This window comes from Humulus lupulus, chromosome 1, assembly GCF_963169125.1.
Source record: "Humulus lupulus chromosome 1, drHumLupu1.1, whole genome shotgun sequence".
In the NCBI taxonomy this organism is placed as follows: Eukaryota; Viridiplantae; Streptophyta; class Magnoliopsida; order Rosales; family Cannabaceae; genus Humulus; species Humulus lupulus.
Genome location: NC_084793.1, coordinates 212,934,652 through 212,953,826, shown reverse-complemented (window position 1 = coordinate 212,953,826; position 19,175 = coordinate 212,934,652). Strand labels below are relative to the sequence as shown.

Genomic DNA, 19,175 nt, shown 5'->3' with positions numbered 1-19,175 from the left:
AAATAATTTTAATAATATTTACACTCAGTTATGAAGAACGACCAATACTCGTTCTAGAACGAAGAACTAAGGAGTTAGGGTCCAAAAGTGTCCATATGGTTAAAATCTTGTGGAGCAATAACACAGAAAGAGAGGCCACATGGGAATTGGAGGAATATATAAGGGAGCGGTATCCCGAGATGTTTGGTAAGTAAATTTCGAGGAAGAAATTCTTTTAAGTAGGGGAGAATTGTAGCGTCCCGGAATTTTACTTAGCTAGGTAGTAGTAGTAGTAGTAGTAGTAGTAGCAGTAGTATAGAGGCCACATGGGAATTGGAGGAATATATAAGAGAGCGGTATCCCGAGATGTTTGGTAAGTAAATTTCGAGGGAGAAATTCTTTTAAGTAGGGGAGAATTGTAGCGTCCCGGAATTTTACTTAGCTAGGTAGTAGCAGTAGTAGCAGCAGTAGTAGTAGTAGTAGTAGTAGTAGCAGTAGTATAGAGGCCACATGGGAATTGGAGGAATATATAAGGGAGCGGTATCCCGAGATGTTTGGTAAGTAAATTTCAAGGACGAAATTCTTTTAAGTAGGGGAGAATTGTAGCGTCTAGTAGTAGTAGTAGTAGATTATTTTATTATAACCTAAGGTTTAGATAGATTAAATAATGATGTGACACTTGTCATAAGCATGTTTATTAAGGATTTAAGTATTTTTGATGAATAGTTTAATTAAGAGAAAGATCTAATAGTAGTAGCAGTAGCAGTAGCAGTAACAGTAGCAGAAGTAGAATTTTAGTTTTCGTGGATATTGGTCAAAGTCGGGATTTAGTTAGAAACTCGTAGAAATAGTTATGGATTTTATAGGTTTAACCTATGGTTTAAAAATATTAATTTTAACATAAGGTTTGATTCGTCCTAAGAATATTATTTATTATAACCTAAGGTTTAGATAGATTAAATAAAGATGTGACACTTGTCACAAGCATTTTTATTAAGGATTTAAGTATTTTTGATGAATAGTTTAATTAAGAGAAAAATCTAGAAGCTCTAGAACCTTCCTTCTTCTGTTAGGATCACGTTTTACTCAGTCAAAGTAGTTTTAATCAATTTCAAATTATCCTAAAATGTGCAAAAACGTGTTTAAAATATCAGCGTATGTCGATATATCGCAGCTATAAGGGTCGATATATCGCCTATATTGATACGGAAAACACGTCGACTTCGCATGAATGAAACCACTGACCCTCACTATAATGGTAGGGGCGATATATCGCCTACCCTAGGCGACATATCGGCTCTAGTGGCCAATTTTTGAATTTTCGTAGAATTCTGAACTAGAAACAACCCTCAACAACCTTGACTCGTTCTTGAACATTTTTGATCGAGTTCTGGGCATCTGTTGAGCGAAAAATAATTTTTAATCATTTACTTATTTTAAAAGGAGTTAGTTTCACTCCGTGAACTCTATAAATAGGACCCTTCACTCAGCCATTGTATTCATCTTTCAAGCACAGTTCAGAGCCTCTAAGTTGCTAAGTTTATTCTAGAGAGAAAACACTAGGGTTTTGGGGTTAAAGCTTTCAAATCTAAAGCTTTCAAATCTAAAGCTTTTCTAAACACTTGGGAAGTAAGTTTTTGTGTGATTTTGGTGTTCGAGGTATAGAGCGAAGTTCTAAGCTATCCAAGGTATTCATTATCATCAGGTTTAGTTCACTATAGTTTCTATTATTATTATTTCATTTTTTTTCAAATCCTAATTTGTAATAGTGACTTTTGGTTAGGTGTTCAATTTCTTTGAAACATAAAGTTTTCGGTAAGTTCTTATCTCGATGGTTTAGATCTTCTCTTCATCTTATTTTGTTTAGGAAACTTATGGTTTCTTTATGTCTGGTTTTAGGAGTTTCAATCCCGCTCTTGTCTCCAATATTCTGGTTTTTGGTAAGGAAAATTAGGTAGTTTAGTATTATGACTTAGTTTATGTAGTTTATGATATACTTTATGTTTGTATGACCTAACATTTTAGGTACAATATAGGGGTAAGTGTGTCTGGACCTAAGGTGTCCAATGATATATGACGGACTATGTCCGGTAGGCTCAGTTGCCAAAACTTTATGATGGACCTAAGTGATGTCCGGTGTATGGCGGACTTATGTCTGGGGCTTAATTGCCACCCTTGTATAAACACTTATCTTTTTTATTTTATCTGACTTGTTATTATGACCTATAGTTATGACTATGATTTATGACCTATGACCTATAGTTATGATTATGACTTATGACCTATGATTTATGATTTATGATCTATGAGTTATGATTTATGGCTATGACTTAGATTATGATTTATGATATGATTTAGGTTATGATATGACCTAGGGTCATTGTTGTATGATTAGTATTACTAAGTTTTGGTATGATCTTTGTGAAATTTATGATATGTTTGATTATATGATTATGTGACTAACTCTTGTTTGTATTTTCCTTATTGGGCTTAGAAGCTCACTCCGTATGATGTTGTTGTGCAGAAAATTAAGGATAGAAAGGCCGGTGGCGATGGGGACCTAAGAGCTTCGTGATGTATTCGTGGGGACCATATAGTTGAGGAAGATAAATCGGGCCTATTTTCATTAAAGCATGTTATTTTAAAGTTATATTTAAATGTTGCTCATTTTTGTGTTAAAGACAATTATTTTATTTTTGTAAAACCATGGATCCATGTATTTATTTTCAAGTTTTTATTCAATAAAAGAGAAAAATTTACGATTATGACCCAACGCTGTGTTCTCGATAATTTATGAGAAATTACGGCGTTACACCCTGGGTGTCTGTTGACCTGTGAAATTGGCCAACGGTCATATGTACAATATACGACACCTTTTGAAAGGAATAAGTAATATTCTTTGACAGAATACGATTATCTTAAGTAAACACACAGAAATTTATAGTGGTTCAGCCCTGTTCTGATGAACAGTAATAACCTAATCCACTTAGTTTTTAGTATTGAGTTACTCAACAATTACAAGTATGACCTCAGGAATTCACTTCTCAGAAGAGTTTTTCCAGTCCCAAAAAAGAGTTAAAAAAGAAGTCCCCTTTTTATGAAGCCCTGGGTTATTTATTTATAGTACCCAGGGGCTGTTACACGATCATGGTGAGTAGAGATACGTGTCCACCTTCCCATGATTATGAGATCGTGGGTCTTCTCTTGTTTCTATAGATCGTGGTGGATAATGCACGATAAAAACCTCTAGGAAATGCTAAGTCTCTATTGGTATGTCAGACTTAGGTGCTAGGCCCGACGACCAAAGCTTGGGTGCTGGACCTGTGACTTTCTAGGTGTTGGACCTATTGATCCTCTAGGTGCAAGGATTATGCCAAGGTGTGCTAGGCCTACTGATCTCAGTTCGAACGAGAGCGATTATTTCTCAGTGAAGTGTACTTGGGGGTTTAGGCCGACTACCCTATGGAAGAAAGGGCCAGGCCGACTACCCCTAAGGTCCTTGGGCATGTTTGGCCGACCACCCCGGGATAGGGGTCAGGCTGACCACCCCTAGGGGGTATAGAGCCTGTTTGGGCTAACCACCCCTACGTGGTATAAGGCTTGCATGTGCCGACCAATCTTAGGGGGTACACGGCCTGCTTAGGCCGACCACTGCTAGAGGGTATAGGGCCTGCTTGGGCCGACCACCCCCAGCGAGTATTGTCTTGGTCGTTTTTCCTATAGGTCCTGGACCTATCTTTTTTGCCCATCGATCTTTTCTCAATACTTTGTTTTTTCATGATTTGTAATGTCACCTATCACATTCTCATTCGCCATGTCATCCTCATATTTTTGAGGGATAACAGTATCAAAATTACACATCATTGAATTTCATAGTGAAGTTGATGCATTTCAAAGTGTTGGGCAAAATTCCCAACAAAATATTTGATGGAATGATGGAGTTGTTATATGATGCATTTCCGGTCCCAAATAAGCTTCCAAAATCGCATTATGCAGCGAAAAGGTTATTGCGTAAACTTGGATTGGGCTACGAGTCAAACCATGTCTGCAAGATGACTGCACACTGTTTTGGAAAGAACATGGTGGAAAAAGAAAATGTCCTGTTTGTGGGGAGGATTGGTGGTGGACAAGAACACCAAGGGCAAGAAAGTGCCTCATAAAGTGATGCGTTATATTCCTTTAACCCCTAGGTTAATGCGAAAATATGCATCGAGGCACATTGCTCAACATATGAGATGGCATCACGAGCAACGTATAAAAGAAGATGGTGTATTGCGTTATCCTGCTGATGGGAAAGCTTGGAAGGACTTTGACTGAAATAATCTAACGTTTGCAATGTAACCCAGGAATGTGCGCCTTGGATTGGTTTGTAGATGGATTCAATCCCTTTGGTAATATGAGTCTTTCTTATAGTATGTGGCTGGTTGTGTCAACAATTAGAGGAGCACATCCGGACTCATTGTATCATCCCAGGATCTCAATGTGCCCCACCACTACCCGATGATCCTGATGTTGGAGCACCGAATTAGTATGACTTATGTATGAGTTTTATTACTATGGACTATTACATTTTCATGAGTTTTATTATTTTGATTGAACAAACATACTCTATATTTTTATTTATATGTTTAATATAATTATTTTAATTTTAATCTATTGTTTTATATTTAATTCAAATTAAATCAATAAATAAATATATAAATGAATAAACGTTGTACATATAAAAAAAAATCTCGGTTCAGTTTATACTGAGGACGCCCATCCAGATGACAAAATCGGACAAATTTCACAAATGATATTGTAACCTCTATACTGAGAACAATTATCCTCGGTACAACCTATACCGAGAACATATTCCATGTCCTCTGTAGAAGTTTTCCTCTATCGACGAGGATGTACCAATAACCTTCTACAATGAACATGTCGTCGATAGAAGCTGTACCGAGAACATTCGGGCTTCTACCGACGACTTTTATTCTCGGTATAGGCCCAGTTTTTTGTAGTGACTAAGTAAACATGCAATGCAAGTTGCTTTCATCTAGTATATATAAAAATACTAAAAAAGAAAGAAAAAAAATTACGCATAACAAAAAATTCACTCACAAGTGAATGAGATAAATTTCCCCCTAATATCAACAAATAATCCCCTTATTTATTTATCGAGAAATTGGATATCAATTAAAATAACAAATACTGAATCTTCAAAATTAAGAAATAATTTTCTAAATTTCATTCTATAGTCTTAGTATATGTAAGATTCACTGAAACATTAAATTCTATATATGAAAAAACTAGGCAAGTTTTCCACAATCATAACGTGCAACATTAACAAGCTTTTTAAAAATGAATTTGTAAAAAATGGCGTCCCTAATGAACTTCAATCCCCACGTAGACCCACCATCTTGAATCCACCCAGATAAGAAAGAGCCAGCGATAACCCAAGTTGCTCGCCACCTTCTTACCTCGGCATAATCAGATAGTGCTTTAACTATTTCTCTTGGGACAATACCTCCATTTCGTGCGACACATGCCCCAATGTGCCTGCCCAACACCACAGCATCTTCAAGCGCCAAGCAACCACCCTGTGCCAAGTCCGGTGTCATGGGGTGCATGGCGTCCCCTGCCACCGTGATGTTTTGCTTGCTTAAGTTGCCAAATGCAACGTTCCACGGTTTCCTCAACATCAATGGTGCCCATGACAATGTTGAAAGGTCGGCATGCTTGACCACTTCTAGATACGTTTCAGGGAAGTCCTTCGCATAATTCTCTATTACTTCTCTCTGTATTGCTTCAGGGTCTCCTCTTAGGTCTGCCTCTGAAATAAAAAAATAGGAAGATTGGTGTGAAGTGTCTTGTTTTGATAGCACGTTAGATTGTATCATCTTGGTTAAAAAGTTGTAGCTTTACCTGGAGACTCATTACAAACTAAAAACCAATAAAGCTCTTTATCAGTAACGGGAGCAAAACCAGCCCTTTTGCCTGAACCAACAATCTGGTGTGCTGCTTGTTTCAGTCCATGGCCTTGAGGGTACACAGCCAATCCACGAACCGCTGATCGGCCAGAATAAACCGGTTCAGCGAGTCCCAACCACCTTGCCACTATTGAGTGCACCCCATCACAGCCTATCAGAACCTATGAATGAAGCATCCAAGAAATTAAAGACCTAATGAGAGACGGAAAAGAACGAGGACAATTTTAGTTCATTTCAAACGTACTTTGGTGAAATACCTTTGCTTTGATGACAGTTCCACCTTCCAAGTGAACAAAAGCAGTAGATGAACCTTCCTGTTCTTGGGTTTCAATGGCAGTGATCTTACAAGAGAAGCGAATCGAATCCGCTGGAAGTTCCTCCGCGAGAGCCTTTAGCAAGGCTTTCCTGTGTAGTGTTCTAGGTCTAATTCCATCATTGCTGCATAAACACAATGAGAACACAGCTCTATTAATCAAGCAACAATCGACCCAATTAATTAACACAAAACTTATTTAACCGTCATTGCTTTACTTCCACTACATGATGTGCTTACCCATTAGTTGTCTCTAAAGAGATTTCTTGAATTGCCCCAGTACTTAAATTGGTAACAGAAGCCCTAACATAAAGCGCCAAAGAAAAAAAAAAGTGAGTGATGAAGACTGAAGAACCGAACATGGATAACCAGTTTTAAGATATAGACTCGTTTGTTATGTTTTAATATTGATAAAGCAATATAGTATGCACGCTCTTTCAAATTTCCGAGATAATCGAGTTAGTAACATGACTATATAAGTTTAGTTCCTGCAATATTTCTAATTGGGTTAACAAGTATGTATAGAAATCGATAAGAAAAGGCCAAAATTAATGTTATGTAAGCTTTGTTCCATTGCATATATATATTTATATATAAAGTAAGGTAAATATGTTACTTTCCTCCAAACTTTCTGCTTTTACGTTTCAACTTGCACAGATGAGAAAGAGAACAAGATTTTATGAGACAATTTACCTTTGGATAACGGCGTAAATGGATGTCAACTTGTGAGAAGCGCCAAGGGCATCAAGGGCAAGCCAAGCGTTTGGGTAAAGGCCCAAGGCTGCACCAGTAATTCTAAGATCATCAGATCTTTCCAACACCAATGCCTTAACCCCTACTCTCTTCAGTGCCACCGCTACGGCTAACCCTGCGATTCCTGCTCCTACTATAACAGCATCCTCCATTTCAATTTATCTCCTTTAGTTTTTGTTTTGTTTTTTTATTAATATTTTTTTTTACTTGTACATGGAGTAAAGGCCTAACAAACTACAGCTTATATATAAGCCAGGTCAGCGACTGAATCTAAAGTTTTGATTCATGGGAACGGACCCATGTCTCCTTGCGTGTTTGACCAAAGTGGATAACTTCAAAAAAAAAAAAAAATGGTGGACAATTTCGAAACGGAAAAATAAATAAAATTATTAATAAATGGTGTTGCCACTAGGTACGTAGAATATTCAATATGTTGAGCTTTTATTATCCCACATTTCCTTTTTCTTTTTTCCAACTATCATAAATATTGTCTTTTAGAATTGTATTATTGTTTGACACGATGTTTTGTTTTATTTTTCAAGTGAATTTTGTGTTTGATTAATTAGACTAAAAGTCAACAATATAAAATTGTATTACAATTTGTAACTACTTCATATGTAAAAGCAAAATGTAAGTATAAAATCATAATAAAAGTAACAGAAGGAATAAAGAAAGTGTTTGTATTCCTTGAATATTCACCAAAACAGTACATAGATATATATGGTCCAATAAGGAGGAGACCAATACATGGAAAATGGATACCTGTCCTTTACATATAACCACGGTAACTAATCAAAGTAATACAATATTATAGGAAGATTAATTTATTGTTTAACATCCCCCCGCTAACTCAACGGGCAAGGAAGGACGTTGAGTTTGGTGCGCAAGTCATGAAAACGAGACACCACAAGTGGTTTGGTGAGACAATTAGCAAGTTGGTCTGAAGATGGAGTGAATTCGAGACGAATACTGCCGCGATTGACCCGTTCACGAACAAAGTGACAATCGATCTCCACGTGCTTTGTACGAGCATGCAGAACCGGATTAGAGGCTAGATGAAGGGTGCTGATATTATCACAATGGAGCATAGACGGAGAAGAAACACGGAACCCAAGTTCAGTCAGTAAAGTTTCAAGCCAAGAGACTTCAGAGGCACCATTGGCAAGGGCACGATACTCAGATTCCGTACTAGAGCGTGAGACCACTTTTTGCTTAGAAGAGGACCACGAAAGAAGGTTAAGGCCAAGGAAAACACAATACACACTAGTGCTACGGCGATCATCAGGACAAGAGGCCCAATCCGCATCCGTAAAGCAGTGGAGTTGGGAAATAGTATCTGGCTGAATGAAAAGCCCCAAGTGAGGAGTGCCTTTAAGGTACCGCATAACCCGTTTCGCAGCTTGGAGATGAACCGTAGTAGGAGAGTGCATAAACTGGTAGAGTTTGTTAACCGAGTAGGAGATATCGGGTCTTGTGAATGTGCAAAATTGGAGAGCACCGATGATGCTGCGGTAGGAAGTAGCATCGGGTAACAAATCACCATCATGGATAGATAGAGATCCCAAAGCAATGGGAGTAGGTATTGGTTTAGACTCCAAAAGGCCAGTTTTGGTGAGAAGATCGCGGATGTATTTGGTATGTGAAAGATGCATGCCATGAGCAGAACGAGAGACCTGTAAGCCCAGAAAATAGTGAAGCGATCCCAGATTTTTGACTGCAAATTTCGTGCGAAGATAACCAATGAGATCAGAAATAACAGCGGATGTAGACCCCGTGATGATAATATCATCCACGTAGATAAGGACAATAAGCATAAGAGCACCAGATCTGTAAATGAACGTGGAGGAGTCGGCTTTAGAGGCTTGACAATAAACAAATGCTTGCCCCTCATTGGTAGTTGGGTGATGGTTTCATAATCAGTAGTAATGATACCTATACATAGATGCAGATTGTGTAGCAAGTGTTGATCATGATCTACGTAATCTCTCGTGTGCTCGTTATAATGATTGTAGACAGAAATGTCTAAGTTGGACCAATCGGGTCTAGATGGGCTAATCGAGCCTGAAATGAGTCTTAGATCAAATTATCGATCGGTTCCTCAAGGACCATATTCGATTATGATCCGATAATGGCGACTGGTCCTTGGACCAGTCTCTTTTGTTGATCGTATGGGTCGATAGGTTCCTCAAGAACCAAGATCGAACGTGATCAAATAAGTTGGTGACAAGGTCCTCGGACCAGTCTCTCATTTGGATCTTATGGGTCGATAGGCTCCTTAAGAACCAAGATCGAACATGATCCCTTAATTTGGTGACAAGGTCCTAGGACCTGTCTCTCATTTGTTGATCGTGTGGGTCGATAGGTTCCTCAAGAACCAGGATTGAACATGATCAAATAGTTGGCGACCAGGTCCTTGGACCAGTCTCTCGTTTGGATCTTATGGATCGATAGGCTCCTCAAGAACCAAGATTGAACATGATCAATAATTTGTCGACAAGGTCCTAGGACCTGTCTCTCGTTTAGATCAGATGGGTCGATAGGCTCCTCAAGAACCGAAATCGAACTTGATCCATATTTTGACGACAAGGTCCTAGGACCCTTCTCTCATTTGGATCGTATGGGTCGATAGAGTCCTCAAGAACCAAGATCGAACATGATCCATATTTTGGCGACAAGGTCCTAGCACCTGGCTCTCATTTGGATCTTATGGGTCGATAGGTCCCTCAAGGACCATAATCGAACATGATCCGATGGGGTTGAAAGGTCTATATGAAAAGTCCCTCGTTGAAAGAAATTTAAAGAATTAAGTGAAACTTAAGAAATTAAATTCATTCATTCATTGAAGCACAATGGTTGTTACATTAATTATTCGAAAATAATACATTTTCCTTCTGCTCGGCTATGCTTATTTCCACCAAGGATTCGATGGGAACGATATTCAGGGTGTCCGCATCTTTGGCACTAGCAAGCTTGGCTAAGGCATCAGTATTGGCATTATGATCCTTCGGGACTTGTGTAATTGAGTTTCTCTTGAACAGTGTCAGCAATTCCTTCACCTTGTTCAGGTATTGCACCATCCTAAGTCCCTTGGCTTGATACTCCTCCAGTACCTGATACACCACTAGTTGTGAATCGCTGAATATTTCTAGGGACTGTGCATGTACATCCCGAGACAAGCGTAATCCAGCTAAAAATGCCTCGTATTTAGCCTTGTTGTTTGAAGCGTTGAATTGAAATATGAGAGCGCAATAGATTCGATGATTCTCCAGAGTGATGAGTATGATTCCTGCGCCTGAGTTGTGCTCACTGGATGCTCCATAAACATATAGCTTCCACACAGGAGTATCTCCTTCCTTCTCGGTATCTCCATTCTCCAACTGGTAGGAAGGGTCTTCAAGGTTGGTGCCTTCGACTATGAAGTTGGCCAATGCTTGTCCTTTTATCGCCGTCCTCGAATGATAAGTGATATCGAACTATCTTAGTTCCACTTCCCACTTGAGTAATCGTCCCGAGGCCTCTGGTTTCTAAAGAACCTGTCTCAGCAGTTGATCGGTCAGGACTCAGATCGAGTGAGCTTGGAAATATGGACACATCTTTTGAGAGGTGATCACTAAACAGTAAGCTAGTTTGTCAAGAGGGGGATATCTAGACTCCGCACCTACTAGCCTTTTACTGATATAGTATACAGGGTGTTGTACCCTGTTCTCTTCCTTTATCAAAGCAGCACTGATTGCATGCTTGGTGATTGCCAAATAGATGAATAATACTTCATCATATATTGGCTTCGCTAGGACAGGAGGTTGGACGAGGTTTTCCTTCAGGGCTTGGAAAGCCTCCTCACACTCCTCGGTCCATTGGATTTTCTTGCTGCCCCTCAGTAAGTTAAAGAAAGGGACACACTTGTCCGTAGACTTTGATAGAACCTACTGAGGTAGCTACTCTCCCGGTTAAGCTTTACACTTCTTTGATTGTGGTAGGAGACTTCATGTCAATCAATGCTTTGATCTTCTTGGGGTTAGCCTCGATTCCACGTGAATTGACAATGCATCCAAGAAACTTACCAGAACCAACTCCAAACGAGCACTTGAGAGGGTTTAGCTTCATGCTATGCTTTCTAAGTACCGCAAAGCATTCCTCCAAGTCTTGAACATGTCCTCCAGCTTCTTTGGAGTTGACCAACATGTCATCGACGTATACCTCCATATTTTTGCCGATCAAGTCTCGAAACATGCCATTCACTAAACGCTGGCAGGTGGCTCCAGCGTTCTTCAAGCCGAATGGCATCACCTTATAACAGTACAATCCCTTGTCTGTCCGGAAGCTGGTATGTTCCTCACCGGGAGGGTGCATACTTTTTTGATTATACCCGGAATACGCATCCATGAATGAGAGTATTTCATGTCCTGCAGTTGCATCAACCAGTTGGTCTATTCCGGGTAATGGGAAGCAATCTTTGGGGCAGGCCTTGTTCAGATTTGTGAAGTCCACGTAGGTCCTCCACTTCCTGTTTGGTTTTGGGACCAACACGGGGTTTGACACCCAATCAGGGTAGTAGGCCTCCCTTATAAAACCGTTTTCCCTGAGTCGCTAGACCTCCTCCTTTAGGGCTTGAGATCGGTCTTTGTCAAGCAGTCTCCTTTTTTGTTGAACTGGTGGGTAGTTCTTGTCTATATGGAGGACATGAATTATTACGGATGGAGAAATTCCAACCATGTCCTTATATGACCACGCAAGGACGTCCTGGTTTTTTTTAAAAAATTCCACCAATCGTTCTTTAATTTCTACCTTTAATTCTTTCCCGACTTTGATTACTCTAGTCGGGTCCTCCTCATCTAGTAAAACTTCATCAAGATCTTCGACTGGTCTTACCCCTATGACATCATCCCCAAAGCGAGGATCAATGTCGTTTCCCTCTCTTTGGGAAACTTTCTATAATGACAAATCTTTGTTAAAAGGTGCCCCTGGCTCCAGTAGAGTGTTTCTTTCAACGTCAACTTCCATGTTGACAACCTCATCGGTTCCTTCACCCTCTTCGCAGTAGGTTACTATCATGTTGTTTACGCATGGTCCTCTCTTTGCCTTGGCTATTGATGCATTATAGCATTCTCGTGCCTCCCTTTGGTTACCCTACACACATCCTTGCCCTGCGCTGGTGGAGAACTTCAAAGATAGATGCCAGATAGATACTGCTACGTGTAATTCCATCAGGAGGGGTCTCTTAAGTACCACGTTGTAAGCCGATGAGCAATCTACCACTAAGAACTCTGTCATTATAGTCTCGTGCCTAGGGGCATCCCCCATTGTGACCGGTAGTTTGATAGTTCCTGCTGGTGCTAGGCATTCTCCTATGAACCCATATATCACTTGGGAACACTGTGTCAGGTCCTTGATCATGAGCTTCATCTTCTCAAGGGAGGGTCATTGTGGATGATATCTACCGAGCTTCCTGTATCCACCAAGCATGTTTTCACTTGGGCATTGGCGATTTGAATGGTAAAGACCAGAGGGTCATTGTGGGGGTACCTCACGTGTCTGGCTTCATCTTCTGTAAAAGTGAGAGTTTCACTTTCATACTTTGGATTCTTTGGAGACTGCTCCTCGATTTCCATACACTTAGAAGACTCCCCTACCTCATGCCTAAAGGTCCTTGCATATCGTTCACGAGCATTGTTACCGTTGCCTGTTATGTGGGGTCCTCCACATATGGTATCCAGTGTGAATTCTCCAGCTATCGGCTCAAGTGGTGGACTCCTTTGCCTTCGAAATTCTGGATTCCTGCTTGGGGTCTCAGTCTTGCCTCGGTACCTTGAGAGTTTACTTGATTGGAGAAGAAACTCTATCTCATCCTTCAATTGTTTGCACTTGTTTGTGTCGTGCCCATAATCATTATGGAAATGACAAAACTTATTCTTGTCCTTCTTTCCTTCTGAGCACAAGGGGGGTGGCTTTCAGTATGGTACCTCCTAGTATGTTTCCATGTAAATCTAAGCCCTTTATGTTGTCAGGATGGTATAATTGGTGAACCTAGGCTGGTAGGGTTGATGCTTAGCTTGTTTATCGGCGGGTGCCAACTTAGCTTTCTTCTCTCCACCCTGCTCGGCCCCTGAGGTATTCCTCTTCTCACCGATTCCCCCACTGCCGCCCTGAGGGTTTGTGTCATTTTTATCTGTCTTGACAGTGGTCGGATGGTTTATTCCTTTTTTTCCTTAATGATAGCATCATCTAGCTTCATGTATTTGTTGGCTCGGTCTAGGAACTCTTGCAAGGTGTTGATAGGGTTCCTGTGTATACTATCCCACAAAGGAGTACGATAAATTATTCCTGCCAAGATGGAAACGAACTTTCCTTCATCTCCTACCGTGGCCGCTCAGTTTGCCTCTCTCATGAATCTTTGAATGTAATCTTTCAGGGATTCATCTTTCCCTAGCTTGATGTCAGCTAACTAATTGGCATAAACTGGTTGAATCTGCCCGGCACTAAAGACCTTGCAGAATTCTTTCCTGAACTATTCCCAAGAAGTGATGGATCCAGGTTTGAACTTCTAATACCATTCCTGAGTTGAGTCAGAGAGAGTGGTAGGGAATACCCTGCACCTATAATCATGTTCCACACTGAGTAACTCCATCTAATCCTCAAATTTCCCAATATGTCGTACTGGGTCTTCCTTCCCAGTGTATGTAGGAAGTTTCAAGGTCTTGTATTTTAGTGGTGGTTGGGCAACTTGGATCTTGGCATTGAAAGGGCTCCCACTTCTATGAGCCAACTCGATATTTGAAGATTTCTTTGTTAGACCCTAAACAACCATAACGAGTGCATCTATTTGAGCTTGCAGTGCTGGTGGGATCGCTGCTCCAGGTGGGGTGGATATCCCTGGTACCCCCTCCTCTTGAGCACTAGTCCTCCTATTGACGACTTCCCTTAAATCCTGAGGTCGCGCATCTTTCCCCAGCCTATCGAACACAGTACTTGTGTTATTCATTGGTTCCTTTCCCTTGCGAAACTGAGGGTGTAGGGGCGGTAGGTCCGCCTTGCCCTTGTCGGTGCGACCTTGCCCCCGAGCCTGTCCTCCTACATGACTTTGAGATTTGGAGTGGCCATTTCCATTCCCATCACGCCTCTCAGATGTTTGACCCTCATCTCTGGCGTTGTTTTGTCGGTCCCCCTGGGAGGGGGCCCTCGGGTTGGTAATACTCCTACTCCCAGATGGAGTGTTATTCTTCTTAGTCATGGAGGAGGTAGTCTTGGACTATGCCTCTTCATCCTGGGAAAGTGGCTCTGAGAGTGTCCTTGGGGTCCTACTCCTCCCCTGGGACTCTTTGTTACTATGGTCTCGCATTCCTGCTGCTTTGGCCTGAGCCTCCATCATCGCCTGAGCAACAGCTTCAGCATTAGCTCGGGCTAACTGAGTAGCTGCCTCTAAGGCCACAGCGGCCTCTTGGTGCCTCCAGTCAGCCTCCTGCTCCCTCTGGATCATCCTTTGGACTTGCTCATCGATCTCTCGTTGTTGCCGTTCCATTGTCGCCCTCTGAAGGGAAATTTCTGTAGCAAAGGCCTCCTGCCTCGCCAGAAATTGCGCCATCTCCTCCTAGTGAGCGTCTAGTGGATCTTCTGCATTAGGTTGATCTCCAACCTCCACCTGAGCTTCGTTAACGGGATCAATGGGATCCTGGGTGGTGGAGTCCCTGCGAGTAGTCTTCTTAGTCTGACTGGGTTTTGGAGTCATCGTAAAAATGGCGAAACTGTGTTTCTTGATTTCGTACTCTCAACAAAAGCACAAAAATGTTGACCCGTGAAATTGGCCAACAGTCGTATGTACAATATACGACACCTTTTGAAAGGAATAAGTAATATAAATGACAGAATACGATTATCTTAAGTAAACACACATAAATTTATAGTGGTTCAGCCCTGTTCTGATGAACAGTAATAACCTAATCCACTTAGTCTTTAGTATTGAGTTACTCAACAATTACAAGTATGACCTCAGGAATTCACTTCTCAGAAGAGTTTTTCTAGTCCCAAAAAAGAGTTAAAAAAGAAGTCCCCTTTTTATGAAGCCTTGGGTCATTTATTTATAGTACCCAGGGGTTGTTACACAATCAGTAATACTATAGATCATGGTTTGGTACACGATCATGGTGAGTAGAGATACGTGTCCACCTTCCCACGATTATGAGATCGTGGGTGTTCTCTTGTTTCTATAGATTGTGGTGGATAATGCACGATAGAAACCTCTGGGAAATGCTAAGTCTTTTTTGGTATGTCAGACTTAGGTGCTAGGCCCGACGACCAAAGCTTCGGTGCTGGATCTGTGACTTCTTGGGTGCAGGACCTGTTGGGGGTCTTGTCTTGGTCATTTTTCCTATAGGTCCTGGACCTATCTTTTTTGCCCGTCGATCTCTTCTCAATACTTTGTTTTTCCCTGATTTGTGATGTCACGTGTCACATTCTCATTCGACACGTCATCCTCGTATTTTTGAGGGATAATAGTGTCAAAATTACACATCATTGAATTTCCAAGTGAAGTTGATGCATTTCAAAATGTTGGGTAAAATTCCCAACAAAATATTTGATGGAATGATGGAGTTGTTACATGATGCATTTCCGGCCCCAAATAAGCTTCCAAAATCGCATTATGCAGCGAAAAGGTTATTGCCTAAACTTGGATTGGGCTACGAGTCAAACCATGTCTGCAAGCATGATTGCGCACTGTTTTGGAAAGAACATGGTGGAAAAAGAAAATTCCTGTTTGTGGGGAGGATCGGTGGGTGGACAAGAACACCAAGGGCAAGAAAGTGCCTCATAAGGTGATGCGTTATTTTCCTTTAACCCCTAGGTTAATGTGAAAATATGCATCGAGGCACATTGCTCAACATATGAGATGGCATCACGAGCAACGTATAAAAGAAGATGGTGTATTGCGTCATCCTGCTGATGGGAAATCTTGGAAGGACTTTGACTGAAATAATCTAACGTTTGCAATGGAACCCAGGAATGTGCGCCTTGGATTGGTTTGCAGATGGATTTAATCCCTTTGGTAATATGAGTCTTTCTTATAGTATGTGGCTGGTTGTGTCAACAATTAGAGGAGCACATCCGGACTCATTGTATCATCCCAGGATCTCAATGTGCCCCACCACTACCTAGTGATCCTGATGTTGGAGTACCGAGTCAGTAGGACTTATGTATGAGTTTTATTACTATGGACTATTACATTTTCATGTGTAGGACAACTCTTTATTTTGATTGAGCAAACATACTCTATATTTTTATTTATATGTTTAATAAAAGTGTTTTAATTTTAATCTATTGTTTTATATTTAATTCAAATTAAATCAATAAATAAATATATAAATGAATAAACATTGCACATATAAAAAACAATCTTGGTTTAGTCTATACCGAGGACGCCCATCAAGATGACGAAATTGGACAGGTTTCACAAACGATATTGTCAACTCTATACTAAGAACAATTATCCTCGGTACATCCTATACCGAGAACATATTCCATGTCCTCTGTAGAAGTTTTCCTCTATCGACGAGGATGTACCAATAACCTTCTACAATGAACATGTCGTCGATAGAAGCTGTACCGAGAACATTCGGGCTTCTACCGACGACTTTTATTCTCGGTATAGGCCCACACATGCCCCAATGTGCCTGCCCAACACCACAGCATCTTCAAGCGCCAAGCAACCACCCTGTGCCAAGTCCGGTGTCATGGGGTGCATGGTGTCCCCTGCCATCGTGATGTTTTGCTTGCTTAAGTTGCCAAATGCAACTTTCCACGGTTTCCTCAACATCAATTGTAGGATTTTTTTTTCTGATAGTGATTTGACCCTACACCAACTCAAAAGATCAATTTAAAATACCAAGGTCAAAATGACCTTTCCCAAGACTAAATACACTGCTCAATAAAGTGGCACGTTACACACAAATCAATACCCTAATATTTAATATTGCCTTTTTGTATTACTATATTATATCTTCTTCTTCTTTTCCTTAACACAAAAACATTTTCTGAGCTTTAGGGTTAGAGAAAAAACCAGAGAACAATATATTTTGTGAAAGGAAAAACAAATCAGATATGCAAGATGAGAGTTGAAGAAAATGAAAACCAAGCACAGTGATTTATCGAGGTTCGCCCCAAATCTGGACTACTTTCTCGTTGAGCTCGCCTCAGGGATGCAGCTCTGTTCTTTCACTAATCAATCTAGGTTCTATACAGCAATGGAGGATCCAAGTCATAGATTGACTAGTAAGCCTCAATACCCTTCTCTTCCTTACTTTTGTTTCTCAGTTTATCAACTTTTTCTCACTGAAACTAACTATCTCTCTTTTCTTTCTTTACATGAACACCTCACGAGGTTCTCTCTTTCTCTCTCTCAATATCTGGAAACACTCTACTGGAACAGGAGCTTATCTCTCTAAGATCTAGCCTTATCTTTTGGATGATATGATTTTCTGAACCCCTTTCCTCGTATTTATATATTTCTGTAGAGATGCATATCTGTGAGAAGTTTGTTGAGACTGTTGAGATTAATAAATTTGTTGAGTCTGTTGTGTTGAGTTGAGTTTCTGGTAAAATAAACTTGCCTTGCTGTAATTATCTTGATTTGAGTAACTATGTTCATGATTTGTTGTAACCAAAACTTTGTATGAAAACTTATAAGGGGATTTAAAATAACAAATTCCACCTAAATTCCCTTATAAGTTTTTTCTAGGCATAGTGAAACACTTCCCTGAGGGTCGTTACTCTATTAGTAATGGTTAGCCTCCATTACTAATTCCCAGCAAGCTCATACATTGTCTAAACTTAGCTAGGTTTATTATCTTAGTACCCATATCAGCAGGATTCTCTTCTGTAGGTTCCTTTTCGATATTGACCACTCCTTGAGTCACCTGATCCCTAATAAAATGATACTTAATTCCTACATATTTAGTTCTATCATGAAATACAGGATTCTTACACAGATGTATACAACTTTGGCTATCTGAGTAGATAGTAGGGGTTTCCTTTAACAGCTTTAGCTCTTCCATTAGACCCTTGATCCAAATAGCTTCCTTTATAGCTTCAGTAACAGCCACATATTCTGACTCAGTTGTAGATAAAGCCACTATAGGTTGTAGTTGAACTCTCCAGCTGACACAGTTGCTTCCCACTAGGAAATAGTAAGCTGATGTAGACTTTCTGTGATCTCTGTCCCCATCAAAATCAGCATCACTGTAACCCTCTATTAGATTACTGTTAGAATACTTAGTAAGCTTTAGGCCAATGTCAGTAGTGTCCAATAGGTACCTGAATACCCATTTCATTGCCCTCCAATGCTCTAACCCAGGATTTGCCATATACTTATTAAGAACACTTATAGAATAAGCTAGATCAGGTCTTGTACATACCATGAGATACATAATAGAGCCAACTGCATTTGAGTAGGGTACCTTACTCATTTCTTCTATTTGTGCTTGTGTTTTAGGGCATTGCTCCTTACTTAGATAGTGTTGGTTAGTCATAGGCTATTTGGTTGTCTTTGCTCCTTTCATTGCAAACTTCTCTGTGATTTTCTGTATGTAATATTTTTGAGTTAGGGTTAGGACTCCTTTTTCTCTATTCCTCTTGATACATATCCCTAGGATCTTAGTTGCTTCTCCTAGATCCTTCATTTCGAATTCTGACTTGAGCCATCCCTTCACGAGTTCTACTTTGTATCTCTCTTTACTGATAATGAGCATGTCATCTACATAGAGCAGTAAGTAAATAACTTCTTCAATTCTATTCCCTTTGTAGTATAGGCAGGTATCATAATAGCTCTTGTTGAATCCTTTCTTACTCATAAATTCATCAAACCTTTTATTCCATTGCCTAGGTGATTGCTTGAGACCATATAGGGATTTAATTAGTTTGCATACCTGGGTTTCCTTTCCTTTAACTTCAAAACCTTTGGGCTGTTCCATATATATGTCCTCTTCTAGCTCACCATGTAAGAAAGCTATAGTGACATCCATCTGATCCACTTCCAGATTGTATTGAGTAGCTAATCCCAGCATAATCCTTATAGTCTTGTACTTAACTACTAGAGAAAAAATTTCTGTAAAGTCTATCCCTTCCTTTTGGGTAAATCCTTTAGCCACCAGTCTTGCCTTGTACTTTATAGC

At 40.3% G+C, this 19,175-nt stretch overlaps 2 protein-coding genes across 3 annotated transcripts; both read right to left on the bottom strand.

The window, feature by feature from the left end:
- Positions 1-5,186: 5,186 nt before the first annotated feature.
- LOC133803172 (monooxygenase 2-like) lies at positions 5,187-7,240 on the bottom strand. Of its 2 annotated transcripts, XM_062241140.1 has the most exons (5): positions 6,958-7,239; positions 6,505-6,567; positions 6,209-6,389; positions 5,887-6,112; positions 5,187-5,794 (listed from the first exon to the last, which is right to left on the bottom strand). In XM_062241140.1, the coding sequence occupies exons 1-5, from the start codon at positions 7,167-7,169 to the stop codon at positions 5,271-5,273; spliced, it is 1,206 nt and encodes a 401-aa protein (XP_062097124.1). In that variant the 5' UTR covers positions 7,170-7,239; the 3' UTR covers positions 5,187-5,270. The 2 variants fall into 2 exon arrangements, with proteins under 2 accessions (XP_062097124.1, XP_062097132.1); XM_062241148.1 differs by lacking the exon at positions 6,505-6,567 and having other exon boundaries at positions 6,958-7,240.
- Positions 7,241-7,862: 622 nt separating this feature from the next.
- On the bottom strand, positions 7,863-14,596 carry LOC133828949 (uncharacterized mitochondrial protein AtMg00810-like). Its single transcript, XM_062258973.1, has 2 exons — positions 14,341-14,596; positions 7,863-8,878 (listed from the first exon to the last, which is right to left on the bottom strand). The coding sequence occupies exons 1-2, from the start codon at positions 14,594-14,596 to the stop codon at positions 7,863-7,865; spliced, it is 1,272 nt and encodes a 423-aa protein (XP_062114957.1).
- Between the last annotated feature and the right edge of the window lie 4,579 nt (positions 14,597-19,175).

Excerpts from the sequence above, each read along its gene's own strand:
- LOC133803172 (XM_062241140.1), bottom strand. The coding sequence starts at position 7,169 with ATGGAGGATGCTGTTATAGTAGGAGCAGGAATCGCAGGGTTAGCCGTA. Across the intron at positions 6,113-6,208 it reads GAACTGTCATCAAAGCAAAG|GTTCTGATAGGCTGTGATGG; the intron begins GTATTTCACCAA and ends CTTCATTCATAG. Across the intron at positions 5,795-5,886 it reads AGTTTGTAATGAGTCTCCAG|AGGCAGACCTAAGAGGAGAC; the intron begins GTAAAGCTACAA and ends TTTTTATTTCAG.
- LOC133828949 (XM_062258973.1), bottom strand. The coding sequence starts at position 14,596 with ATGGCGCAATTTCTGGCGAGGCAGGAGGCCTTTGCTACAGAAATTTCC. Across the intron at positions 8,879-14,340 it reads AGCAGGAATGCGAGACCATA|CCTCTAAAGCCGACTCCTCC; the intron begins GTAACAAAGAGT and ends TTTATTGTCAAG.